This window comes from Leucoraja erinacea, chromosome 28, assembly GCF_028641065.1.
Source record: "Leucoraja erinacea ecotype New England chromosome 28, Leri_hhj_1, whole genome shotgun sequence".
Classification (NCBI taxonomy): Eukaryota; Metazoa; Chordata; class Chondrichthyes; order Rajiformes; family Rajidae; genus Leucoraja; species Leucoraja erinaceus.
The window spans coordinates 12,429,136-12,456,851 of NC_073404.1; the positions used below are offsets into that span (position 1 = coordinate 12,429,136).

Here is a 27,716-nt window from a genome sequence, read left to right on the forward strand (position 1 = left end):
GGTGGACCTCAAGAATTGACAAGGGAGTTATGGAGGGAGCGGTCTTTGCGGAAGGCAGATATGGGGGGAGATGGGAAGATGTGGCGAGTAGTGGGGTCACGTTGGAGGTGGCGAAACTGACGGAGGATTACTTTTTGTATGTGACGGCTGGTGGGGTGAAAGGTGAGGACTAGGGGGACTCGGCCCTTGTTGCGAGTGCGGGGATGGGGAGAGAGAGCAGTGTTGCGGGGTATGGAAGAGACCCTGGTGCGGGCCTCATTTATGGTGGAGGAGGGGAACCCCCGTTCCCTGAATAGTGAGGACATTTCAGATGTCCTGGTGTGGAACGCCTCATCCGTGGAGCAGATGCGGCGTAGACGGAGGAATTGGGAGTAGGGGATGGAGTCCTTACAGGAAGCAGGGTGGGAAGAAGTGTAGTCCAGATAGCCATGGGAGTCAGTGGGTTTATAGTGTATGTCGGTTAGAAGTCTATCACCTGCAATGGAGATAGTGAGGTCAAGGAATGGTAGGGAAGTGTCGGAAATGGTCCAGGTGTATTTGAGTGCCGGATGGAAGTTAGTGGTGAAGTGGATGAAGTCAGTCAGTTGTGTGTGGGTGCAGGAGGTGGCACAAAAGCAGTCGTCGATGTAGCGGAGGTAGAGGTCGGGGATGGGGCCCTGGTATGTATTGAACAAGGATTGCTCGACGTAACCTACAAATAGGCAGGCATAGCTGGGGCCCATGCGTGTGCCCATAGCTACGCCTTGTATTTGGAGGAAGTGGGAGGAGTCGAACGTGAAGTTATTGAGGGTAAGGACCAGCTCCGCTAGGCGGAGGAGAGTGTCAGTGGCTGGGTATGGGTTGCTTCTCTGGTCGAGGAAGAACCGGAGGGCTGTGAGACCATCGTGGTGGGGGATGGAGGTTTAGTGATTGGACGTCCATGGTGAAGATGAGGGGGTGAGGGCCTAGAGGATTGAATGAATGCGCGGAGACGACGGAGAGTGTCCGAGGTCTCTTGGACATAGGTAAGGAGGGATTTAACCAAGGGTGATAGGATGGAGTCAAGGTTTTGGAAATGAGTTCGGGGGGGCACGAACAGGCGGAGACAATTCTTCCGGGACAATCATTTTAGGGAGAAGGTAAAATCGGGCTGTGCGGGGCTGGGGAACGATGAGGTTGGAGGCTCGGTCGGGTAGGGCCTCGAGTGGATGAAGTTGGTGATGGTGCTGGAGATGGTGGCCTGGTGCTCGTCAGTGGGGTCCTGGTCCAGGGGTAAGGAGGAGGTGTCCGATAGTTGGCGCGTTGCCTCAGCTTTGTAGAGATCGGCGCGCCAGACTACCACGGCACCTCCCTTGTCAGCGGGTTTGATAACCCAACCTGGGATGTTGCGGAGTGAGTCGATGGCAGAACGTTCATGTGGTGAGAGATTGGAGTGAGACAGGGGAGTGGAGAAAGTTGAGGCGGTTGATGTCTCGCGACGGCAGTTTATTGATAAAAAAAGTTCTAAAGCCGGAAAATTGGCCACGAGGGGGGTTCCACGAGGAGGGGGTGCGTTGGAGACGGGAAAAGGGGTCATCAGTGGGGGGCGAGGACTCCTTCCCATGGAAGAAAGCTGTGAGGCGACGGTAGAAGCGCTCCAAGTCGTGGTGGGCGCGGAATTCATTGAGGTGGGACGGAGGGGGACAAAGGTAAGACTATGTTGAGGACGGACCGTTCGGTGTTGGAGAGGGGGAGGTCGGGGGGGATGGTGAACACTCGACAGGGATGGGGGTTGGGGCCGGAGGAAGGCAGGTGGGGACGAGGCGATGTGTGGTGGGGGGGGTGGTGGGGTGGTCAGGGGGTGGGGGGGTGAGAGGGCTGTGGTTGTGGGTGGGGATTCAGGGGCCACACAGTTAGAGGGGGGGGTGGGGGGAGGAGATTTTTTACCATTTCACTGCAAAATCTCAAGTATCTCAATCTCAAGGTCTCAAATCAAAATCTGAAAGTATGCCAACTTTGAAGTTCTCCTCTGCTTTCTGATAGGACTTCTGTGGGACCCTACCTCAATGCTTCTCTGCATGAGAGGAAATCGCTTTTAAAACATGGGGGGGGGGGGGGACTCAATTTCTGGCACCCGAGAGTGTGCATGAAAACTAACAATTTTATCTCCTCCCAGAGTCGGTGGACCTACCATCATGGAGTCCACAAAGTAACAAGAAACATTTGATAAAATAACAAAAATGAACATACTTAATTGTTTTCAATTCATATAACATTTAGGGATGTTATATCAATTAAAAACATTGAAGTATGTTTATCTCTATTAATCAAAACTTTCTTGCTGGTTTGTGAAAACTTCATGTTGTGAAAACTCTCATGTCTCTCCTCTCTGTTGTTCTCTCTCTCTCTCTCTCTCTCTCCTCTCTCTCTCTCTCTCTCCCTTCTCTCTCTCTCTCTCTCTCTCTCTCTCTCTCTCTCTCTCCTCTCTCTCTCTCTCTCTCTCTCTCTCTCTCTCTCTCTCTCTCTCTCTCTCTTCCTCTCTTATTTGCTTTAGTTGTATTTAGTTAATTTATCACGTTGTAGCTTTTGAAGGACAAACAGGTATCATTCTCCTCAGTTATGGGTCAAAATGACCAAATTACGTGGGTGAATGAGGGACTGTACCTGCACAATTGACCAGGAAGCCCGTGCTCGTGGTCTGGAGCCCTTAATGACCGTCCGAGACTCGTTGAAATCCTTCCCATAACATCCACCAATACATCCAATGTTCAGTTTGTAATTGTACCCGCATCAGAGAGTTTTATGAAATTCGCCCGTGGATTTTATTCAAAGGAACTTGGTAGTACTTGGTCAAAACAGTCATATTCAGTAATACTTGGTCAAAACACAATTATATTTACTGAGGGATGCATATCAATGTGTTGGTGACACATTGTATAACTGTGTTAATACGATGTTAAATACTGGTAGTTAACAAGCTGTTAACAGTGGCAGTTAACCAACTGTCTTAGTCTCAGAGGAATCAAGTGAAAAATGACTCCAATCGTTTTGCAGTTCTCATTAAACATGGGAGCTTTCTAAAAACGTAAAATTCCAAGGCTGCAACATGTTTCACAAAACATGGGGGGATTGGCCCCCACCTCTCAAAACATGGGTGGGGGGGACAGGATCCCCAGGATTTCTACCAAAATGATTCCTGCTGCTCTCCGGCCCTTCGACAGAAAGGAACTAACCCAAATCGTTGCCTATCCATTTGCTCCAGAGGTGTTGCCTGACCACTGTGTTCCTCCATCACTGTGTTCTGCGCTAAACTCCAGCAATGGTTCGTTGTGTCTATCTGTTGCTTTCCCTCTTTACAAAGCAGTGTTTATTTCCACAATCACCATTGTTGCATTGATTCACGCATTGACGCCCATACTCTGCGTGTTGACCTAGATCAGTCTCACTGACGTTGTCCCTGCTTCCTCTTGCAGCTGGCGCCAATGGCCCGTTCTCCATCGGAAGGCACTGGCGTGGGATCCCCAATGGAGTGGACGCAGTGATGATCGGCAAACTCCAGATGGTGCCGAAGCAAAAGCAGAAGGGGCGGGGGAGGGGCCGGGGGCGAGGCAAGCACCACAAGAAACGATGGCCTAAGGATTGGCACAGGAAGGACTCGTCCAGCGAGGAGGACGATTCCAACAACTTCAGGCCCCATTATAGTGTCTACTTCTTTGTCGGAGGTGAGTAGTGCAGTCCATACCCCACCGTAGGGACACCTGCCGCCCTGTCTCTGGTCCCTCCTGTGATGCCACCTTCCAAGCCCCCATGTTGTGTGTTGGCAGCTAATCCGTAGCAGGGCGAGGCACAGCTGCATTTGGAACCAGATGTTGGCGTGCACACTGCACAAGGTGGTCACTGGATCAAAGTTTACTGCATCTGGGGCTACCTGGTTAAAGTTCACCTTCACCTGGTCTCCTGGTTAAAGAGGAGACCAGCTCAAAGTTAATTGGATCTGGGGATCACTGGATCCAAGCTCACTGGATCTGGGGTACTGTTAGAGTTCACTGGGTCAAAGGCCACTGGACTGGTATCGCCTGGAAACGGGGTCACCAGATCAGTGACAGCAGACCACCAGAGTCAAATCCTGTAAATAAGATCACAGGGTGGAGTAAACAGTCAGTGGGCCAACAGCCTCTGTGGAAGAAGAAATTGAAGGAACATTGCTAGACCTCTCCCGAGGTTCCTGGACCTCTGTGATGGGTGTTGGATCTCTCTGGAGGTTGCTGGGCATCTGTGGTGGTGGCTGGACCTCTCTGCTGGTGCCTGGACCACTGTGGTGGAGAACCAGGGGCCAGAATCACACAGTAGGGTCGGGGTCAAGATGTAATTTCCATCATGAGGCCCAAACAGAAAACAAAGCTCTTCACTCTCTAATTTCAGATAAATATTACCTCGTCGACCTTGCCTCCAAGTGGGTGGACATTTCTGGGCCCCGATCCATCACCAAGTACTGGTTCAAGTGCGAGGTCGAGTGAAATTAAGCTGACTATGGACAGGACCATCACCGGCAGAGACGGGCTGCCCATCGCCATTCTCGGATCTTCCGTACAAGAGGACCACACCACTGGGAACCAGGAATGAGGAAATAAAACCGGAATAACCTGTCTCTGTGGTATTGTCTTAAATCAGTCACCCTAACATGGCAACACAAGTAGATAGAGAGGTAAGGATGGCATGTGGTAATGCTTGCCTTCATCAGCATTGAGTAGAAAAGTCAGAAGTCATGAAGAATCTCTAGGAGACTTTGGATAGGCCACATTTACAGTACTGTGTGCAGTTCTGGCTGCCCAAATACAGGAAGGATGTGGAGGCTTTGGAGAGGGTGCAGGAGAAGCTTACCAGAATGCTGTCTGCATTAGAGGGTATTAGCTATAATGAGAGTTTGGACAAACTTGGATTGTTTTCTCTGGAGCGTTGAAGGCTGAACGGAGACCAGATAGAAGTTTACAAAACTATGAGAGGCATGGTTAGTCAGGACCTTTGACAGTGACACAGCTGCAGCTCTTCTCCGTGTTTCCTCCACCCTTCCCTTCTTGAGCCATAGAATCATACATCTGGAAAACAGGCCCTTCGGCCCAACCCATCTATGAAGACCATGATGTCCTATCTATGGTCGTGCCAATTGCCCTTGTTGTGACGCATATACCTCTAAACATTTCCTACCCTTTATCTGTTCGAGTGTCTTTGAAATGTTGTCATTGTACTTGCCTCAACAAATCATCTGGCCTAACTAGAATACACTAGAATGCTGGAATTTTGACCAAATCATAAAATGCTGGTCACTCAGCGGGTCAGGCAGCATCTATGGAGGGAATGGAGAAATGATGTTTTGAGTATGAACCCTTCTTTAGACTGATTGAAATAGGGGAGAGAAAGCTGGTAAAGTACAATAGATGGCTTTGGTTAGGCTGCATTTGGAGTATGGTCGGGTTTGGTGGGTCGAAGGGCCTGTTTCCGTGCAGTATCTCCAAACTAAACTAAATAGTTAACTGTACAACTGCACAGTGCTTGCACTTGTGAGTACAATATCTGCATGGATGGGGGAACGGCTGGCGAAAGGAAAATAAGAATGTGGAAAAATGGTGCGTTTTCATTTTGGCAGTCAGTAACTGCTGAAGTTCCTCAGGGATGAGTGCCAGGCTTGAACCGCTTCCAGTTCATCATGATGGCTTGGATGACGGCAATGCTGGCAAGTTTTTAAGGACATAGAGATCGGTGAGTCAGCAGGTTGTGAGGGAAAAAGGATTCTGCAGAGGGATATGGATAGAGTCGGTGAAAGAGAAAGGAGTTGGCAGATGGATGGTGCAAGGTGGGAAAATGTGAGGGTCTCCACTACGGAAGGAGGAGGGGCACAGCAACAAAGAAATGACAGCATGCAAATTGATCTGAAGGTCCATGAGTTTGAAACAGAGAAAGTTGGTATGTCTGAAGAAGGGTCCCTACCCAAACCGTCGCCCACCCCTTTCCTCCACAGGTGCTGCCCGGCCCCGAGTTCTTCCAACATTGTGTACATAGGATTTCAGCATCTGCTGTTCCTTGTGTCTCCAAGTTGGCATGTAGAGACAGCAAGCAATCAGGAAGTTTAATGTAACGTTGACCTTCATTGCAAGGGGTTTGGAAAGATTTTGGTGCAACTTTACAGTGAACTAAACACAAAGTGCTGGAGGAACACAATGGGTCAGTCAGCATCTGTGGAGGGATGCAATGAGAGATATTTTGTATCGGGACCCTTCTTTACATTGACTGGTGAGACCATTTAAAAAAAAACAAAAGTAAGTTAAGCAGTGAAAACACTACCCAAATGCGACATCTATTTTAAAAAAAAGGAATATATGTCTTAAGAATCAAAACAAGATGTTGACACTTTCATCTAAGTAGTCTATCCCCTGCGATGCCCAGCGGCCCCAGAAAATGGTCAAGGATCCCGTGGAAAGCAGTGCCCGCTCTCCAGGGGACACCCGGCTACGGACATAGGCCTGAACGAGGGGCAGGCAGTCAGCCTGAATGGAGCCCTCGGCTGTCCATTTACCATGACTCACGAGTGGCCAGTTTGGCCAGGCCCAGCAGCAAACCAACGCGTACAGTCTTGTTCTCCACATGTGAGGAATTATGTACTTCCATTGGAGGGAGTGCAGAGAAGGTTCCTGAAATTAGATACTGGCCAGAGGAAACTGTAGAAGACGATGCAATTCTCACTTTTAAACAACGTTTGGACAGTTATAATGGATAAGAAGGGTTGGCATGGAGAAGGTGGGCTGAAGGGCCTGTTTCTGTGCTGTGCAGCACTGTGAATGTGATGTGGAAGAGTTGAGCAGGTTGGGTCGATAGTCATTAAGTTTGAGGTGATGTTGAAACATCAAGAGGTGGAGGTGGAGAGAAAGCTTCTCCAGCGACGGCTTGAAGGAACTGAGGCAGCCGGGCATAGAAACATAGAAAATAGGTGCAGGAGTAGGAGTAGGCCATTCGGCCCTTCAAGCCTGCACCGCCATTCAATATGATCATGGCTGATCATCCAACTCAGTATCCTGTACCTGCCTTCTCTCCATACTCCCTGATCCCTTTAGCCACAAGGGCCACATCTAACTCCCTCTTAAATATAGCCAATGAACTGGCCTCAACTGCCTTCTGTGGCAGAGAGTTCCACAGATTCACCACTCTCTGTGTGAAAAATGTTTTCCTCATCTCGGTCCTAAAAGATTTCCCCCTTATCCTTAAACTGTGACCCCTAGTTCTGGACTTCCCCAACATCGGGAACAATCTTCCTGCATCTAGCCTGTCCAACCCCTTAAGAATTTTGTAAGTTTCTATAAGATCCCCCCTCAATCTTGTAAATTCTAGCGAGTACAATCCGAGTCTATCCAGTCTTTCTTCGTATGAAAGTCCTGACATCCCAGGAATCAATCTGGTTGAGGACCCCTCCCTCAGAGAGACAACCAGAGCTCCCCTCCCCTGCCTTCCTCCCCCTCCCCTCCCCTGCCTTCCTCTCCCCTCCCCTCCCCTCCCCTCCCCTGCCTTCCTCTCCCCCTCCCCTCCCCTGCCTTCCTCCTCTCCCCTCCCCTCCCCTCCTTCTCTCCCTGCCTCCCTCTCCCTCCCCCTCCCCTGCCTTCCCCTCCCCTCCCCTCCCCCTCCCCTGCCTTCCCCTCCCCTCCCCTCCCCTCCCCTGCCTTCCTCTCCCCTCTGCTGTTGCTCCCTAGTTCTCCCCTCCCCTCCCCCTCACGCTGACGCCATCCTGCGGCTGCGCACTTTCTCCCTGTCGCTGTCCAAGGACTGAAGCCGCCGCTCCCGGACCCAGACCGTCCGCCCACCCGCTCCCGTCCCGGGGCCGCCCGCCCGCCCGCCCCCTCGCCCACCCGGTCCGGCCACACTCCAGACCCAACCCCGATCTGGACCTGGACCTCAGGCCAAACCCGGTCCTGTGTCGGGGAGACCCGGTGCTGTCCCTGTGTTACCCGGTTTTGTCCTGGAGTGACTCGATCCCGGGTATCTGGGGGTGACCCGGTCCTTTCCCAGCGTTGCGGTCCTGCCCCGGGTATCTCAGGGTAATTCGGTTCTGTCCGGGTGTCCTGGTCCTGTCCCGGGGTGACTGGTTCTAATCCGGATATCTGGGGGTTGAGCCGGTCCTGTCTCGGGCATCTCGGGGTGACCCAGTCCTGTCCCTGGGTTACTCGCTCCTGTCCCGGGTGACCCGAGTACGCTCAGTCCCCGCGGCCATGCTGAGCCAAACCCGGCGCAAGAAGCCGGCGGCGAGCCCGCCCAGCCCGGAGCTGGTGCCGGCGCAGGACCTGCGGGAGGCTCTGTCGGCCCTGCGGCAGGATCGCACAGAGGAAGGAAAGCGAACACACTTGGCCTACATCCACCACCTGGTGAAGGAGGCCTGGCAGCTGCCGGGCCGGGGCCGGGAGGTGGCGTCCGCTCTGTGCCGAGAGATCCGGCTACAGGGCGCGCTGGAGCTGCTCATGGAGATGATGCAGTCCCGGGGCACCGACACCCGCTACGAGGCGGGGAAACTGCTGGAGCAGGTCCTGATCACAGAGAACAGGTGAGTCCCCCTCCTCCCACAGCGCGGCGCTCCCTCATCGCCCCTACCACAGCGCGGCGCTCCCTCACCGCCCCTCCCACAGCGCGGCGCTCCCTCACCGCCCCTCCCACAGCGCGGCGCTCCCTCAGTCCCGCCCCTCCCACAGCGCGGCGCTCCCTCAGTCCCGCCCCCTCCCACAGCGCGGCGCTCCCTCACCGCCCCCTCCCACAGCGCGGCGCTCCCTCATCTCACCCTCCACAGCGCGGCGCTCCCTCACCGCCCCTCCCCACAGCGCGGCGCTCCCTCACCGCCCCTCCCACAGCGCGGCGCTCCCTCACCGCCCCTCCCTCACCGCCCCTCCCACAGCGCGGGGCTCCCTCACCGCCCAAGAGAGTTAATTTGTAGAGTGCATCCGAGATAGTTTCTTTGAGCGTCTTGTCATGGAGCCGACCATTGATACGGCAATTTAGATTTAGTGTACATTGAATAAGAGAACTTGAGGTAAAGGAACTACTAGGCGGTAGATACCACAATATGATTAGATTTAACCTACAATTTGAAAGGGAGAAGGTGAAATCGGATGTGTCGGTATTACAGATGAGCAAAGGTGACTTCCGAGGTATGAGGGAGGAACTGGCAAAGATCGTTCATAGCAAAGGGATTTGAGTATATGAGCAGGGAGGATTCTACTGCAGTTGTACAGGGTCTTGGTGAGACCACACCTGGAGTATTGCATACAGTTTTGGTCTCCTAATCTGAGGAAAGACATTCTTGCCGTAGAGGGAGTACAGAGAAGGTTCACCAGACTGATTCCTGGGATGGCAGGACTTTCATATGAAGAAAGACTGGATAGACTTGGCTTGTACACGCTGGAATTCAGAAGATTGAGGGGGGATCTTATAGAAACTTACAAAATCCTTAAGGGGTTGGACAGGAAGATTATTCCCGATGTTGGGGAAGTCCAGAACTAGGGTCACAGCTTAAGGATAAGAGGGAAGTCTTTTAGGACCGAGATGAGAAAATCATTTTTTACACAGAGAGTGGCGAATCTGTGGAATTCTCTGCCACAGAAGGTAGTTGAGGCCAGTTCATTGGCTATATTTAAGAGGGAGTTAGATATGGCCCTTGTGGCTAAAGGGATAAGGGGGTATGGAGAGAAGGCAGGGTTGGGATACTGAGTTGGATGATCAGGCATGATCATATCGAATGGTGGTGCAGGCTCGAAGGGCCGAATGGCCTACTCCTGCACCTATTTTCTATGTTTCTATGTTTCTATGTCTGGAAAGTTGCGAATGATGGTGGATCAGCAATGGCAGAAATCTCTGCGGATAATTCGGAAGGTGCGGGATCATTTCATTCCAGGGGGAGAATAAGATGACTATAGCTGACAAGGGAAGTCAAGGACAACAGAAAAGCAAAAGAGAAGGCATATATAGCATTGCAAAGATTAGTGGGAAGCCATAGGATTGGGATGATTTTAAAGAACAACAAAAGGTTCTTAAGGACAATAGGGTGAGAAAAGATGAAATGCAAATGTAAGCAGGCCCATAATATAAAAGAGAATAGCAAGAGTTTCTACGGTTAAATCAAGAGTAAAAAATAGTGGATGTTGGGCCGCTGGAGAATGATGCAGGACAAGTGATAATGGGAAATCAAGAATTGGCAGAGGAATTGAATAACTTGTTTGCATCAGTCTTCATAGTGGAAGACACCAGCAATGTGCCTGCAATCCTAGAGTCAGAGGGTGTAATTTAGTGGAGTGGTGATTACTAAGGGGAAGGTGCTTGGAAAACTGAAAGGTCTGAGGGTGGATGTCATTTGGACCCCAGGGTTCTGAAGGAGGTGGCCTCAGAGATCGCGGAGGCATTAGTTATGATATTTCAAGATTCACTAGAGTTAGGAGTGGTTCCTGCAGATTGGAAAATGGCGAATATCTCCCTGCTGTACAAGAAGGATGCACAGCAGAAGAGTGGAAACTACAGATAGACACAAAAAACTGGAGTAACACAGCGGGCCAGGCATCATCGCTGGAGAGAAACATTTCGGTTTGAGAGCCTTCTTCAGAGCAGAAACTATAGGCCAGTTAGCCTGACTGGTGGTTGGTAAGATTTTAGAGTCAATTATAAAGGATGAGGTTACGCAGCATTTGGAAGTTCACAATAAAATAGGCCAATCATCATGGTTTTGTGAAGGTAAGATCTTGCCTGTCGAATCTGCTGGAGTTCTTTGAGGAAGTTAGTAGCAGGACAGACAGAGGGGAGGCAGGTATTGAAGGGAAGATACTAACATGGATTGCTGGATACCTGGATGGTAGAAGGCAAAAAGTTGTAATTAAATGCGCTATTTCCGGTTGGCTGCCAGTGACTAGTGGAGTTCCGCAAGGGTCGGTGCTGGGGCCGCTGGTCTTCACGTTGTATATTAATGATTTGGATCAGGGGATTGAAGGCTTTGTGGCAAGTTTGCAGATGATGCTAAGACAGGTGGAGGGGTAGGCAGTGTTGAGGAAGCAAGGACTCTGCAGAAGGATTTGGACAGATTAGGAGATTGGGCAGAAAAGTGGCCGATGAAATTCAGGTTAGCAAAGTGCGGAGTCATGCATTTTGGTAATAAGAATAAAAGTGTAAGTAATTTTATAAAATCCAGAAATCGGAGGTGCAAAGGAACTTGGGAGTGCTGGTTGCAGGACTCCCAAAAGGTTAATTTGCAAGTCGAATCAGTAGTAAGAAAGGCAAATTCAATGCTAGCATTTATACCAAGAGGACAGGAATACAAAAACTGAGATGTAATGCTGAGGCTCTATAAGGCGCTGGTCAGGCCGCATTTAAAGTGCTGTGGGCAGATTTGGGCCCCATATCTGAGGATGTGTTGTCTCTGGAGAGGGTCCAGAGGAGGTTTACAAGAATGATTCTAGGAATGAGTGGGTTAACCTATGAGGAGCATTTGACCGCATTGGGCCTCTACTCGCTGGAGTTTAGAATGTTGAGGGAGGACCTCATTGAAACATACAGAATAATGAAAGGTATACATAGAGTGGATGTGGAAAGGATGTTTCCACTGGTGGGAGAGTCTAGGACCAGAGGTCATAGCCTCAGAATTAAAGGATGCTCTTTTAGAAACAAAGTGAGGAGTAACATATTTAGTCGGAGGGTAGTTAATCTGTGGAACTCATTGCCACAAAGGGCTGTGGAGGCCAAGTCAGTGGATATTTGTAAGGCAGAGATAGACAAATTCTTGATTAGAACGGGTGTCAAGGATTATGGGGAGAAGGCAGGAAAATGGGATTAGGAGGCAGAGATTAGCCATGATTGAATGGCGGAGTGGACTCGATGGGCTGAATGGCCTAATTCTACTCCTGTAACTTGTGAATTTGTGAACTGCCCCTCCCACAGTGCTGGGATAGGGATGTTTGGGTCCTGTGCCGATGCTGGTGGGTGGTGCCACATTGGTGGTCTCAGTTCACCGCTGGTCCCCCTGACCTCTGATGGTTCTCCCCCCCCCTCCCCCTGGCAGGGACCGCTTGGCGCGCACGGGCCTGCCCGCCATCTTGCAGCTGTCGATGGAGAGGGAGGATGCCGCGCTGGCGGCCATCGTGTCCGGCCTGCTGCAGCACATGTTCAAGCAGTCCGAGGTGACCTCGCATCTCCTCATCACCAACGGCGGCCTGGACTTCATCCTTTACTGGTGCCGCAGCAAGGATACCACCATCCTACGGCACTGCGCCACTGCCCTCGCCAACTGCGCCATGCATGGCGGCCACGCCAACCAGCGGCTGATGGTGGAGAAGAAGGCCGCCGACTGGCTCTTCCCCCTGGCCTTTGCCAAGGACAAGACGGTGCAGTTCCACGCCTGCCTGGCCATCACCGTGCTGGCCACCAACAAGGAGATCGAGAGGGAGGTGGAGAGGTCAGGCACCTTGGACCTGGTGGAGCCATTCATCGCCTCCCTGCAGCCCGAGGGGTTTGTGCAGACCTGGCTGGACAGTGCGGAGAACTCGCAGGGACGCACGGCGTGTGAGCTACAACGCCTGGTGCAGCTCCTCGACAGCTCCAGGGTGGAGGCCCAGTGCATCGCCGCTTTCTACCTCTGTGTCGAGGCTGCACTGAAGGCTCGGCAGAACAAGACGCAGGTACCAGGACGGGGCGAGGGGTTGTGTGGGGAGAGGAGGGGGAAGGGGTCAGAGGGAGTGACGGCAGGGGTCTCGTACCAAGGGAAGGGAGAGGTCACAGGGACCAGGAGGGAAATGAGAGATCTAAGGAATCAAGAGTTGGAGGCTCTAGAGCATCACTAGTGCATCTGCCTCTACCACCACCCTTGGCAGCATGTTCCAGGCACTCACCACTCTAAAAAAATCCACCACTGTGTAAAAAAAAGACTCTTATCTTGCACATTTCTTTAACTCTCACCAGAAAATTATGCCCTCTACTCTTTGACATTTCCACCCTGGGAAAAACGTTCTGACCTGTTACTCTATCTATACCTCTCATAAGATCATAAAGTCATATGCGATAGGAGCAGAATTAGGCCATTCGGCCCATCAAGTCTAGTCAAGTCAAGTCACATTTATTTATATAGCACATTTAAAAAAACAACTCTCGTTGGCAAAGTGCTTTACATTTGTTATAAGAATAGTACAACAAAACAAACTACATACATATATACATGTAGCCCTCACTCAGAGGACATCAGGAAAGGCTTGGGAGTATAGATAAGTCTTTAGTCTTGACTTAAAAGAGTCGATGGAGGGGGCAGTTCTGATGGGAAGGGGGATGCTGTTCCACAGTCTAGGGGCTGCAACCGCAAAGGCGCGGTCGCCCCTGAGCTTATGCCTAGACCGCGGGATATTCAGCAACCCCAAGTCGGCTGATCTGAGGGGCCTGGAGGTGGAGTGGTGGGTGAGAAGACTTTTTATGTAGGTGGGGGCAAGCCCATTGAGGGCTTTGTAGACATGGAGGAGGATCTTGAAGTTTATACGGAACCGCACAGGGAGCCAGTGGAGAGAGGCCAGGATCGGGGTGATGTGGTCCCTTTTTCGGGTGCCCGTCAGGAGTCTCGCTGCGGCATTTTGGACCAGTTGCAGGCAGGGCAGGGAAGATTGGCTGATGCCAGTGTAAAGGGAGTTGCAGTAATCTAGGCGGGAGGAGATGAATGTGTGGATGATCTTTTCCAGGTCATCAAACTGGAGGAAGTCTACTCTGACCATTCAATCACCCCTGATCTATCTTTCCCTCTTAGCCCTATTCTCCTGCCTCATCCCCATAACCCCTAACACCCGCACTAATCATGAAAATATCTATCTCTGCCTTAAAAATATAATTATTTTATATACTTCTATCAGGTCCCCTCAACATCTGATGCCCCAGAGAAAATAATCCAAATTGTTCAACCTCTCTTTAAAGCTAATACTCCTCTGACCTTAAACCTATGCACTCTGGTCTTTGACTGTTCCATCCTAGTATCTGACTCTTCTCCTCCAGACGTTAACTATCCCGGAATATTTAATTCACAACCTCAGTCATTTTACAACCGCATCTCCGTAAGTATGAGTAGGTTCTGCCAAATTATTCCTAAGGTGCCATTAATTAATTTATCTTGGCACAAATGCTGCCTCTAATCAGATAAAGATCCATCAATTCTCCGTAGTTTCCTGCCCATTCTCTTTGTGTGATCGTTCCATCTGCAGAGTGTTTATCATGACCTGTTTCACTGCAATGCGCCATCATCTCTCTGAATTTTCCCTCATGAGAGGACTCTGCCCTCCCTAATCCAACTAGTTTTAGTTACAGCCGACCTTAAAAGCCATTCAAATGCAGGCTGTTCCAGTGGAACAATCTCCTCATTCCCAGTGCAGGTGCCCTAAGAGCTGAAACTATTTCTCCCACAATGGTCCTTATGCTTTCCGTTCAACTCTGAACCTTTCCTCCATTGATTATTACCTTTGAGGTTCAACTTTGTAATTTGGATCCTTGCAGCTCACACAACACCAGCAGAACCTTCCTTGCACTAGAAATGTCACATGGATGACACAATGGCCCTCTCCCTCCCTCCCACTCCACCTTCCTCTCCAGCCTCTGAGCCCTGGTCCTCAGCAGACCCCTGGTCATGACTGCAGGGAACAGGATCTAACCCTGTAACTACAGGGCCTGCTGGATCTCCTGGTTGCTAACTCCCTTTCCCATTCCCACACCAGCATCTCTGTTCTGGATCTCCTCCATTGCCACAGTGAGGACACATGCAAACTGGAGGAACAGCACCTCATATTGCGGCTGGGTAGCTTTCAACCCAATGGGATGAAAATTGAATTTTCCAATTGTATGTAACACTCCCACTTCTTTCTCTTTTTTTCTCATGCACCCTCTACCCCAGTACCCACCCATTTCTCTCACTATCCTTATCCACTTTCTCCCCGACCCCCACCCCCTTCCATCTATATCCCACCCTCTGGCTTCATATTTAACTCCCCTTCTATCCTTCTCTGACACCCTTTTGTCTACTATTCACCTCTAGCCTTCGTCATGTACTCCACCCATTTGACAATCAACCCACCCCCCTCACCTGCATCCACCTATCACTCGCCGTGCTTTGCCCCCCCCCCCCCCCCCCCCCCCCAACCTCTATATTGCAGCTTTCTCCACCTTACTACAATCAGTTTGAAGGCGGGTCCTGACTGAAAACATTGCCTATTCATTACATACCATACAATACTACTTTAGATAGATAGATAGATAGCTTTTTATTGTCATTCAGACCGAAGTCTGAACGAAATTGCAGCAGTCATACATATAATACCATACAATAAAACAACAATAAACACACATATAACATTCACCACAGTGAGTCCACCCAGCATCTCCTCACTGTGATGGAGGCAAAAGTCTTAGGTCTGTAGTCTCTTCCCTCCTCTTCTCTCTCTGCGCTGGGGCGATACCCCCCCCCCCCCCCCCCGCGATGTTAAGAACAGTCCCGCGGCTCAAACACCGCGGCCTGGGGTGGTTGAAGCTGCCGCCCACCAGTCCTGCAGACGCAGCCGCTGGCCCGCGGCCGAACCCCGGACTCAGGCCACCGCCGCCAGAACACCGTCCCAGCCACCCTCACGTGAGTACTGCTCCGTCTTCAGCCTCGGGCTGGGCCGCCCCGACTTGGGCGTCGCTTCTCCCCCGGACCGGGCCGCCCCGACTTGGGCGTCGCTTCTCCCCCGGACCGGGCCGCCCCGACTTGGGCGTCGCTTCTTCCCCGGGCTGGGCTGCCCTGACTTGGGCGCCGAACCTCCCTCGGGCTGCCAGCGCCGCACCTTCCCGAGCTCGGCCGCTCCGACGGGAGCCTCGTTCCATCCTCGGGCTGGCCGTCCTCACGGGAGCGTCCCAACCTCTTCCAGCCCTGAGCCGGACCACCCTCACGGGAGCGAGCTCAGGGCGAGTCCTGACGGTGCTCTGCCTCCGGAGCCTCGAGGTCGTCAGCTCCATTAGGCCTCAGCACAGACGGAGGCAGAGAAGGGGAATACGACAAAAAGGTCGTATTCCCCCGCAGGGAGAGACTGCAAACCCCGTTTCAACCCCCCCCCCCCCCAAAAAACACACAAGCTAAAACCAAAAACTAGACTAACCAAACAAAATAAACAACATAAAAAACACAAAGACAACGGGACCGCCGGTAAGCCGCTGCAGCCAGAGCCGCGCCGCCACTCTGAATTTATCTCCGAATTATTTATCGCAGGAGGGAAATTAATTTGCCAAGTCTTAAAAAGCACAAAATACATGAAACATGAATTTAAAGTGACGAGTGGAAATGCCCTGGGGATTGCCAAATTGAGGAGGTGGAGGGGGGGAAGAGTCAGTCTCAGTCTACCCCACCACAGAAGGGGGAGGAGTTGTACAGTTTGATAGCCACAGGGAAGAAGGATCTCCTGTGGCGTTCTGTCCTGTATCTTGGTGGAACCATTCTGTTGCTGAAGGTGCTCCTCAGGTTGACCAGTGTGACATGGGAGCTGTATTGTCCAGGATGCTCCACAGTTTGAGAACCATCCTCCCCTCCAAGACCACCTCCCATGTATCCAACAATGCCCCCAGGACAGAGCCAGCCTTCCTGATGAGCTTGTTACTGATGCTGCTGCCTGACCGCTTGAGTTACTCCAGCACTTTGTGTATTGCGCAAGATTCCAGCATCTGCAGTTCCTCTTGTCTCATGTCGCAATACCAGTCCTATCGCTGCTGCATTCCTTTCCAAACCCCACTAACAATACCCACTGTATGTGCTTACTTCATTACCCACCCTGCAGGCACACTAATGCACATCTCTTGGACAAATGCAGAGCCAAATGACCCTGCAATACTGCCTTTTGCATCTCCGCAGAGTGTCATGGAGCAGTGAAACATGTCTGGGTGGGGGTCTGTATCTGTGTGCTCTGGGCCTGGCTGAGGTGCTCCACATCTGTGTCTTGTTGGGGGTCTGTATCTGGGTGTCTGGGCAGGGTGGGCGTTATGTGTCTGGCTGGGTGGGGTCCATGTCTGTGGGATGTGGGGTCTGTAGGGTGGGCTGTCTAGGTTGGAGTGTGTGGGATGGGGTGGGGGTCCATCTCTGTAGGGGGTAGGGCGATGGAGCAGTCTGAACCCGCCGTGCCTGTTCCAGATCTTCCATGAGGTGGGAGCAGCGCAGAGCCTGAAGCGGATCGTGAGCTACTCGGGCCACGCCACCACCTCCACGCTGGCCAAGAAGGCCTTGTGCCTGATGGGAGAGGACATCCCGCGGAGACTCTCCCCCAACGTCCCCAACTGGAAGCCGTTGGAGGTGCAGACCTGGCTGCAGCAGGTCGGATTCGCCACCTACTGCGAGAGGTTCTGGGTGAGCGGTGCAGGGGAGCGGACATGGAGTGGTGGGAATCTGGGTGTAGCGCGGGCCTGGAGCAACTGGAATCCGGGTGTAATGCGGGCACGTAACCGGGATACAGGGGTAACGAGTGGGATCTGGGTGTAATGTGCTGTAACGCAAGCACAGAGCAGCTGGTACCAGGGCATAATACTGGTGTGATGTTGGCTAACAGGGCATAACGCGGGCACAGAGCATCTTGGATTGGGGCATAAAGTGGGTGTAATACGGCTCAAAGCGGCCGGGATCCGGGTGTAACGTAGGTGTAACTCGGGTGTAACTCGGGTGTAACCCACAGCCCTATTCCACTAACTGATTTCTCTCTCTGCCAGGACCTACAAGTTGACGGAGACCTCCTGCTGTTGGTTTCTGACTTGGAATTAAAGGAAGACTTGGGCATACAATCCAGTATCACTCGAAGAAGGTGCGGAAATATCCTTTTTATATCTTTGCAGAACAACCCATTGTGACCTTAAGATGAAAAGTAGAGGGAGCTTCACTGTGTGACTTACACTGGGAGTGTGAGATGGGACAGTTGAGGCATTTAAATTTCACTATAAAGGGATGTTGTTTTTAAGAGAGACAATCTTGTTTTATTTTTGAAGGTTTACCCGGGAACTGAGTGAGTTAAAGACCAATGCCAATTACACCACGTGTGATCCCAGTAGCCTGTCGGACTGGTTGGGCAGCATCGACCCCCACTTTCGGCAGTACACCTACAACCTGGTGCACTGCGGCATTGGCAAGGGAACTCTATCTGGCGTGACGGAGGAGCAACTAGTATCGGACTGCCGGATTGAGAACGGAATTCACCGGGCTCGGATCTACGCCACCGGACAGGGTGAGAGGCAGAGCATTCACCAGGACATTAGAGTCCTAGAGTCATACAGTGTGGAAACAGGCACTTTGGCCCAACATGTCCACGCCAACCAACATGTCCCAGGTACACTACTGCCATCTGCCTGCGTTTGGCCCATATCCCTCTAAACCTGTCCTAATGTTTCCTGAACATTAGCGAGGGATTCAGTATTTACCGGTGCTGAGTATCTACCTTGCACTGTGGCCGAGGAGTTTGTCACCATTTCACCTCCAGACTCCCGCTGACTGCCTCTCTCTCTCTCTCTCTCTCCCTCGCTCTGCTCCTCCAGTGAGGGGGGCTGTAATCTCTTCATGCTGCTGAGGCTTGCTTGCAGTAAACAGAGATCGCACCTCTCCGCACTGTCCTGTCAAACTCTGCAGAGCAGCCTTGTCCGCTCATGGTCCTGGACCCGTCCACCCATCCCCTACAGCAGGGTGGGAGCACCTTCAGTAGCAGGACCACAGTGCCTCAAGAAGATGACTCCCCTCATCACCTTTCCAACGGGAGAGTAAAGATGGGCGGTAAACGCCAGGGAAGGCCACATCCTGTGATGACTAATGTGATCTTTGATTGATGTGGTGAACTCACTCACACCTAGACCTGACCTCTAACGTCATGTTTAGTTCAATTTAGTTTAATTTAGAGATACAGCGAGTCTTCTTCTTCTTCTAGCGAATGAAACATAAACCAATGGAATAGTTAGATCTCAAGCTGGGTGTTGAGCAGCCAGGGTTTTGTCTCTGTGTCAATGTCTGCCGGGCCCTGAGCTCCATTTGGTGGGTGGTAGAGCGGGCACCCAGAGATGACATGGTTGGCCGTCTGCTGTTCTGCTCTGCATTCACAGGCTGGGCTCTGGCGGAGCCTCCATCTACACAATACAATACAATACAATTTATTTGTTGTCATTTGAACCTCATTGAGGTTCAAATGAAATTTGGTTTCTGCAGTCATACACGCAAGAAAAAGAACCAAGACACAACACAATTTACACGAACATCCATCACAGTGAATCTCCTCCTCACTGTGATGGAAGGCAAAGTCTTATCTCTCCCCTGCACTCCTCATTCTCCTCCCGATGTCAGAGTCAAAGCCCCCGGCGGGCGATGGTAAGTGTCCCGCGGCCATTAAAGCAGCACGGGGTGATGCAAGGCCACGCTCCGGGTCTTGGTGTTGGAGCCCCCTGGCCGGCGCTTGCAAGTCCCGCGGCCATTAAAGCGGCGCCGGGTGATGATGTAAGGCCCCGCTCCAGGTAATTTTCAACCCCGCAACTCGGGCGGGAGAAGTCGCCATTGCGGAAGCCCCGAAAAGCGGTCTCCCAGCAGGGACCCACGGGCTCCCGGTGTTACTGTCCACCAGAACTGCGGTTGGAGCCTCCGAATCTCTGGGGTCGGGCTGCAGCAGCGCGCCACCACAGCTCCTCCCGCTCTGAACTCGGCCAGCTCCGCGATGGTAAGTAAGTCCGCAGGTCGTTCTGGTTGGAGGCCGCTCCACGGTGCTAGGCCCCAACAACAACGGAGACCCGACAGAGAAAAGGTCGGGTTCTCCGTGCAGGGGAAAGATTTTAAAAGTTCCTCCCGTCCCCACACACCCCACCCCACCCCACCCCCCCCACCCCCCACCCCTCCACTACCCCCCCACCCCCCCCCCACACCCCCACCCCCCACCCCTCACCCCCACACACACATACCTAGTTTAAAAAAAAACACTTTAAACTACATTCAAACGAGTCAAAAAATTAAAAAACAACAGACGGACTGCAGAGGCCGCTGCGACGTGAGTTGCGCCGCCCACCCATTCGGCCCAACGGGACCGCGCCGACAAGCGATCCCCGCACACTAACACTATTCTACACCCACTAGGGGCAATTTTTAAAAACATTTTACCAAGCCAATTAACCAATAAACCTGTACGTCTTTGGAACGTGGAAGGAAACCGATTTCAGAGAAAATCAACGCAGGTCACGGGGAGAACGTTCAAACTCCGTACAGACAGCACCCGCAATCGGGATCGAACCCGGGTCTCTGGCGCTGCATTCGCTGTAAGGCAGCATCTCTACCGCTGTGCCACAGTTTCTCCTCTTATCTTGCAGAACTGCTGTCCAATTTGCCCCAGTCCCGCGTTGAAACCTGCGATGGAAGTCCCGATGTCTTCATCAGTTACCGGAGGTCCACGGGATCGCAGCTGGCCAGGTGGGTACTCTCCGTCCAGCCAAGGTCAGGGCCTGGCCACTTGCAGGGCAGCCAGAGTGTCGTGAAGCCCCTCAGGATACATGTGGTCATTGTCCCCTGTGCAGAGACACAGTGGAAATCGTGGTTAGACTCAAGTACAACAGGTAGCGCAAGGAGAAAAATACCAGAGCGCTGAATATAGTTTAATGGTGTTGCAGATGCAGAGAAAATGCAGATAAAAAATAGTGCACGGGTTGTGATGAGGTACATTGGAAGATTCAGACTATACCCAAATTATGGGGGGAACCGTTCAGTAGTTTGATAACACCGGGGAAGAAGCTGTTCCTGAATCTGGTGGTACATGCTTTCAAGCTTCTGTAGCTTCTGCCCAATGGGAAATGGGAGAAGGGAATGACTGGGATGTTGTGCTCCTAGATTATGTTGGCTGCTTTCCCGATGCAACGTGAAATGTGAATGGAGTTGATGATGCGAAGTCTGGTCTGTGTGATGGATTGGGCTACATCCACAACTCTCGGCAATTTATTGTGGTCCTGGGCAGAGCTGTTGCCAAACCAAGCTATGATGCATCCCAATAGGATGTTTTCAACAATTCGTCTACAGGTTGGTTAAGAGGTGTTGGAGGCTTTTGGAACATCCATTAATCTTCTGAGGAGGCATTAGTGCTTTCATGGCTGTAGCGCTGTCCTGCCAATAGTAATAATCCTAATAATCTAATAATAGATATATTTTATGTCCATTTTGCACATCAGTGCCGCGTTGAAAGTATGCGATTCCAACCGATGTCCCGAAAGTCTTCATAACCGGAGGTCCACGGGATCGCAGTGGACAGGTGTGTGCTCTCCGTCCAGCCAAGGGGGGGCCTGGCCACTCAGCAGGGCAGCCAGAGCCTCTATAGTCTGGGAATAAAGCCCCTCAGGATAGGTTCGGGCATAGAAGGACATTGTAACGTCTGCCGCAGAGGAAGTAGTTCGAGCAGTCCGTAAATCGTGGTTAGAGGAGTCAAGGATGCTGACGGCCTTCCTGAGGCACCGTGTGTGGTAGATGCCCTCCAAGGCTGGTAGCTGTGTCCCAGAATCCTCTGCGCTCTGATAAAAAAGAGCTGCCTCTCCGCCTCTGTGCAGCTGAGATACATTGGAGATTCATACTAATACCTCTGTGGTGCAGCGGTAGAATGGGGGGGCACCTGTTCAGACCAGTCTTTTTAACACCGGGGAAGAACAGTCGTGTTGCCTGACCAGTGCAGCGGTGTTGGTGGACCATGTGAGATCCTCTGAAATTTGAGTGCCCAGAAACCTAAAGCTGGACACGCTCTCCACACTGTCCCCGTTGATAAGATTGGGGCGTATTCTCCATTATGGGACCTCCTGAAGTCAATAATCAGCTCCTTGGTCTTGGAGGTGTTTAGTGACAAGTTGTTATGTGCGCACCAGTCCGCCAGGTTCTGCACCTCGGCTCTGTATTTTGTTTCATCACCGTTGGTGATCAGCCCAATCACTGTTGTGTCGTCTGCAAACTTCACGATGGTGTTGGTGTCGAATGCAGGAACACAGTCGTGAGTGAAGAGGGAGTAGAGCATGGGGCTTAGTACACAGCCCTGTGGTGTGCCGATGCTCAGGGTGATAGTGGAGGACAGGTGCGGGCCCAGTCTCACTGCCTGCGGTCGCTCCGTCAGAAAGTGTGACAGTGGAACCAGGTTAGGGTTTGCTGCTCAGACACAAACACACCAAGAAAACAGAACTTTGGGATTTGAGAGGGGAGACTTCTCCTCCTTTATCCCAGGTCCCTCTCTCTGGCTATGGACAGCGAGAGGGAGGTCTATCTACTGGTTCAGAACCTGGTGGTGTGGGACTTCAGGCTTCTATACTTCCTGCCCGATCCTAGCAACAAGAATAGGGCAAGGCTGGTGATCCTTGATGATAGATGACGCCTTCATGAGACATCATCTCATGTAGATGCTTTTGTTGATGGGAAGTGCTTTGCCCCTGATGGACCAGGCTGGGTCCACTGCTCTCGGCAGCCTTTTGTGTTCTTGTGCATTGGAATTGCAGTACCAGGCCATAGAGCAACTAGTCAAGGTCAGTTTAGTTTAGAGGTACAGCAAGGAAACAAGTTTGGATGGTCCACCAGGTCCACACTGACCACACACACTACACTAGTTCTATGTTATCCCAGTTTCCCACCGGTGATCCTTGGTAATGCTGTCCGGAGGCAGTCTAACACAGGGATGGGGCTCCTTGTTAGTTGCTCTTGATGTGGTTGAGTGAGTGCTTTGAGGTTAACTGCAGCGGTCTACATACACACTCACCTTCCTCCGTGTTCAGCCTCCTGAAGGTTCACCTGCAGCTCCGTGGCCTGAGTGTCTTCATCGACGTGGAGAAGCTGGAGGCAGGCACGTTCGAGGACAAGCTGGTGCAGAGCGTGAAACGAGCCAGTAACTTCCTGCTGGTGCTCTCAGCCAACGCTCTGGACAAGTGCATGGACGACTTGGAGCTGAAGGACTGGGTGCACAAGGTGAATGGGGGGAGAAGGAGGGGTGAGGGAAGAGGAACCATGCTTCACTGGGGGGTGGGTAGGGGGCGTGAGACCGGGTTAGAGATGTCACTCTTCAACACAGTCCCTGGGGCACCAAGAACAATGGCACAACTAGACTGCTGGGGCACCTGTTCCTCTCACTGCCCTTCAATCCCCTCACTGCCCCCCATCTCCCTGCTCAATTCACCCCACCTTGCACCTTCCAAACCATTGCCATCCACCCCATCTTCATCCCCATCCAAACCATCACCCCTCTAAAACCCCTCAGCCCCCTCACTGCGTCTCCACCTGACCTCCTCGATGCTCCTATACTCACCTCCTCACCCCTTCCAATCATTAATCACCCCCTCCAGGGAGCAGAGCGGGGGATGGAGGTGCTGTGAGTGGAGATGGAGGGAGGGTAATGGTGAAGCAGTAAGGGGTGGAGGAGCAATATGGGGTTGGAGGTTGCAGTGAGGAGGATGGAAGGGGTTTCTTGCAGGATGCGGGAGAGAGGAAGACAGAATTAGCCTGGGATTATGCCTCTCAGCAGTTGGCACATATGCCTGGGATCTCTGCTGCAATTTCCAGTTTGACCCGGGCAAGCACAGAATGATGCCACCGACAGACCGAGTCCCAATGGCTTCTTGACTTATGCACAAAGCAGTTGGTTCCCACACTAGGGGGCAGTGTTGAGCCACAGAGGACCAAGTGAGACCCAGCTCCAACCTGTGCTGGGTTGAACCAGTCAGGTCTTCTGTGGGACCCGTCGCCCGATGAAGGTCAGTGTGTGTGTGTGTGTGGGAAATGGGGTTTGATGGGAAAATGAACCCACCTTTGACTCACCGTGGTGAAGTCTGGAACAGCAGCAGCCCGAGGGCTGAATGGCCTCGCCCTATTCCTTCAAACAATGCCACAGGAACCTGTTTGTGATCTGCTCCGTGCTCAGCTGTCTAACACCCTAGTCCTCTGCCTTTGTTACAGGAGATCGTCCTTGCAATGTCCTGCAACAAGAACATTGTCCCCATCATCGACCAGTTCTCCTGGCCAGACCCCAGCCGGCTCCCTGAGGATATGAGAGACATCCTCAAGTTCAATGGCGTTCAGTAAGTGGAATTCCCAATGTCTCATTTCCTAGCATCCATTCCTTCCCTTGGGAATCTGCCCTATCGGAGCTATCCATTCTCTATTAAATTACCCTGAGCCTCTGGTGCTCCAAGGAATAGTCCTAGCCTCCCCAACTTCCTTACAGCTCAGGCCTGGCAAATTCCTCAAAAATGGTCTCTGCACCCTTTCCAAGTTAATGATTTTTTTCCTCCCTTTGTTTTAAAGCTCCCCACCAAATGACCTAATTTGAAGAGCTTTCTGGATAGTTTCCCACCATTCACAGAGATGGAACCCCGGCACTGCCCCTTTCTCCTTTCCAATCTGTCACACTTCAAGACTCTTCCTTGTAATGTGAAGTTGCCCAGCTTCCAAACAGATCTGTGTCCCAATCCATACCCTCAGTTCACCTGCAGGAAGGAACTGCAGATGCTGGTTTAAACCCAAAACGTCACCTATTCCTTTTCTCCAGAGATGCTTTCTGACAGCTGACTTACTGCAGCTTTTTGTGCCTCTCCTCAGTTCATCTGATCAGTGTCAATCAGAAGCATTCACCATGTATTCAATGTGGCTTCAGAACAGATCAGAGGCTGGGAATTCGTGTGGCAAAGAATAGCCCAACTCCCTGAAGCCCCATCTCACTCAGTTCACCATCTGTGGAGGGAATGGACAGATGACATTTCGAGTTTGAACCTTTCTTCAGACTCAAGGTCTCAGTAAGGTCTGAAGGAGAGTCCTGACCCAAAACATGGTCTGTCTATTCCCTCCACAAATGTTGCCTGACCCACTGAGTTCCTCCAACACTTTGTGTTTTGCTCAAGAATCCAGCATCTGCAGTCTCTTGTGTGTCCTGCCCACCATCTACAAGGCTCAAGTGTTGAGTGTATGGACTTACTCCACTTGCCTGGGTGGAGTTAGTCCATTCCCCACAGCCATCAGGCTATTAAACCTGGCTCGGACAAAACTCTGATTATTAATAACCCATGCTCTGTCATTTGCACTTTATCAGTTTATTTATTCATATGTGTATATATTTATATTATGGTATATGGACACACTTATCTGTTTTGTAGTAAATGCCTACTATATTCTGTGTGCTGAAGCAAAGCAAGAATTTCAGTGTCCTATACAGGGACACATGACAATGAACTTGAACACTTGAACTTGCACTCAACATCCTCTACATTAGCTTTGCACAATCTACAAGGCTCAAGTCAGGAAAGTGATGGAATGCTTGCCACTTGTCTCGATGAGTGCAGCTTCAACAGTACTCAAGAGACTCAACACCAAACAAGACATAGCAGCCCTATGTCCTGGATGTACTCACCAAGGCTCGGTAGACAACATCTTCCAAACCCACCACCTCCACCAGCTGGAAGGACAAGGGCAACAAAAGCACGGGGGGGACATCACCACCACTGGAAGCTGTCCTCCAAGCCACACACCATTCTGATAGAAATATGTTCCCGTTCCTTTACTGTCACTGGGTAAAAATGTGGAACCTCTCCCTAACGGCACAGTGGCACCACAGCGGTTCAAGAAGGCAGCTCCCCACCTGCCACTCAAGGGGTAATAGATGTTGGCTCAGCTTGTGAAACACACTCCCCTGAATGAATAAGAAACATTCCTGGTCTTTTGTAATCTGGAGCCTGTGTGCTCCTGGTAGTTACTGTATTTGATGTGGAGATCATTGCATGTTTATTCTTCCACCGTACACTTTGTGTTCTGCCTCTTGTGTCCCCGTCACAGGTGGGTTCACGAGTACCAGGACGCCAGCATCGAGAAGATCCTGCGGTTCCTACAAACCCAGAACAACGTTGCACTGCCCAAGAGGGATGCGTTCTCCTGACTCCTGTTCCTCCTCCTCCAGCACGGAAAGCTCCCGTACTGGTCAGCACTGGTCTCTGGCCGGTGATCAGCGCTGGTCTCCAGTGTATGGTCAGTGCTGGTGACTGGTGGTCAATGCTGGACACTGGCAGTTAGCACTGGTCACCAGCGGTCACCACTGGACACAGGCAGTCACTGGCCAGTGGTTATCACTGGTCACCGGCAGTCATCCCTGGTCACCAGCAGACGTTCGGCCTGACGAGATGGAGGCAACTGCCGAGGTGGTGTGCTGCTCAGGGCTGTGGCCGTGATGAGGGGGGACTGTGGTGGGGGGCAGCGAGGGGCCTGGCCCGACACTGAGGCTTCCACACGGGGCAGTGGGAGACTCACCCACCTCAGCTGCTGCAGCACCCACAGCGGCAGTCAACATGGGGGATATACACACAAGTCTACACCGACATACACACACCCCTTCCTACACATAATGACATACACACACCTACCCACACACTTATACTGACATACATACCTATACTGACACACCCCTACCCACACACTGACATACGCAATCCTACCCATACACCCCCTTAAGACTCGCACTAATTGAAATCTACCCACTTTCACACACCTACCCACAAATGCCTACCCACTGTAACACACCTATCCACATCTACCCTCACTCATGCCTCACCTACTAACTCAACACACCCGTACTAACATACACCCTCACCCATCACTCCCCTGGTAAACGGGCGTTTGCGGAGGGGGTGGGGTCAGTCCCTGGGTTCAGGGCCGGCTTGTCTGCCAGAGGATCAGTAACACACAGCCCACCTCTTGCCCGCTGCTCCGACTCACCTCAAGACCCCAGTACCGTGCCAATACCTGGCACATTTGCTGTCCCCCCCCTTCCCTGACCCAGGGACTCCATCCACACCCACTCCTCAGCCTCGCTTCACCCCTTTGGATGTTCTGTCCCATCTCTCAAGCTCTGTCTTAGCTTCTAGGTTGTTTGCATGCCCACAGACCTGTCTCCCGATCCCCCGCTCCCATCTCCTGATCCTACTCTTTTCCTCATTCACTTCTCCGAATCCCATCTCTCTCTTCACATTTCTCTCCTTGTCTCTGGAACCAATCTCTCTCTGCCACTTATCCCTGGATCTCAGTCTTTCTCTGTCTCTCCACCCTCCGGGTCAGCTGAGGTTCATCCCAGACCCTCTGACCTCTGCCATTTACCCGTGGATGTTTTCCTTATCGATTTTCTGCCTCTACTCCTTGTGCCTTTACCTCCCCTCCCGGGTTAACAGCAGCCTTTTGGAAAATGAGGTCAACACTGCTTGCCTCCCTGCCTGTACCCTTCCCGATTCCCTTCAAGTATCTCAGGCCTCTGGACGGGTAAATTAAATTGCCCCTCAAATACTGCAATGTATATCCTGCTGATCTAATAAAAATGTGCTCTAGGATGAGAAACTACTGATTATGGAAAGAGGTTTTGTCATAAGTTATTAAAAAAAACATTATTTCCTATCGATAGATTGAAAAACCTAGCCCTGCCTGTTCTACTCCTACAGGATGAATCAAGAAGCTTTTGCTGAAGATACAAAGTTGGGTGTCTGTGTGGGTCAAGAAGAGGCTGCAGAGAGGTTTCAGATAGGAACACAGTGTGGAAAGGAAAATACATTGCGCAGAGTCATAGAACTAACTATACAGCACAGGACCAGACCCTTCGGCCCACCTTATCCATGCTGACCAAGTTGGCAATCCGGTCTAGTTCCATTTGCCTGTGTTTGGTTCACATCCCTCGAAACCCTTCCTATCCACATATCTGTCCAAATCAAAGTGGTAATTGTTT

At 51.6% G+C, this 27,716-nt stretch overlaps 2 protein-coding genes across 2 annotated transcripts in view; both read left to right on the forward strand.

Moving 5' to 3' along the window:
- The window catches only part of LOC129710603 (vitronectin-like), a 34,569-nt gene extending 29,964 nt beyond the window's left edge, over positions 1 to 4,605 (forward strand). The window contains exons 7-8 of the mRNA XM_055657729.1: positions 3,432 to 3,680; positions 4,381 to 4,605. Of these exons, the coding sequence (XP_055513704.1) occupies positions 3,432 to 3,680; positions 4,381 to 4,475 (344 nt within the window). The 3' untranslated portion in view covers positions 4,476 to 4,605. The remainder of the gene's footprint in view (positions 1 to 3,431; positions 3,681 to 4,380) is intronic.
- Positions 4,606 to 7,832: 3,227 nt separating this feature from the next.
- On the forward strand, positions 7,833 to 27,396 carry sarm1 (sterile alpha and TIR motif containing 1). The gene is made up of 9 exons (XM_055657740.1): positions 7,833 to 8,539; positions 12,029 to 12,644; positions 17,141 to 17,353; positions 17,710 to 17,801; positions 17,983 to 18,218; positions 20,326 to 20,425; positions 22,747 to 22,936; positions 23,921 to 24,042; positions 25,790 to 27,396. Exons 1-9 carry the CDS (start codon positions 8,211 to 8,213, stop codon positions 25,887 to 25,889), a joined length of 1,998 nt encoding a protein of 665 aa, XP_055513715.1. The 5' UTR covers positions 7,833 to 8,210; the 3' UTR covers positions 25,890 to 27,396.
- Positions 27,397 to 27,716: the final 320 nt, after the last annotated feature.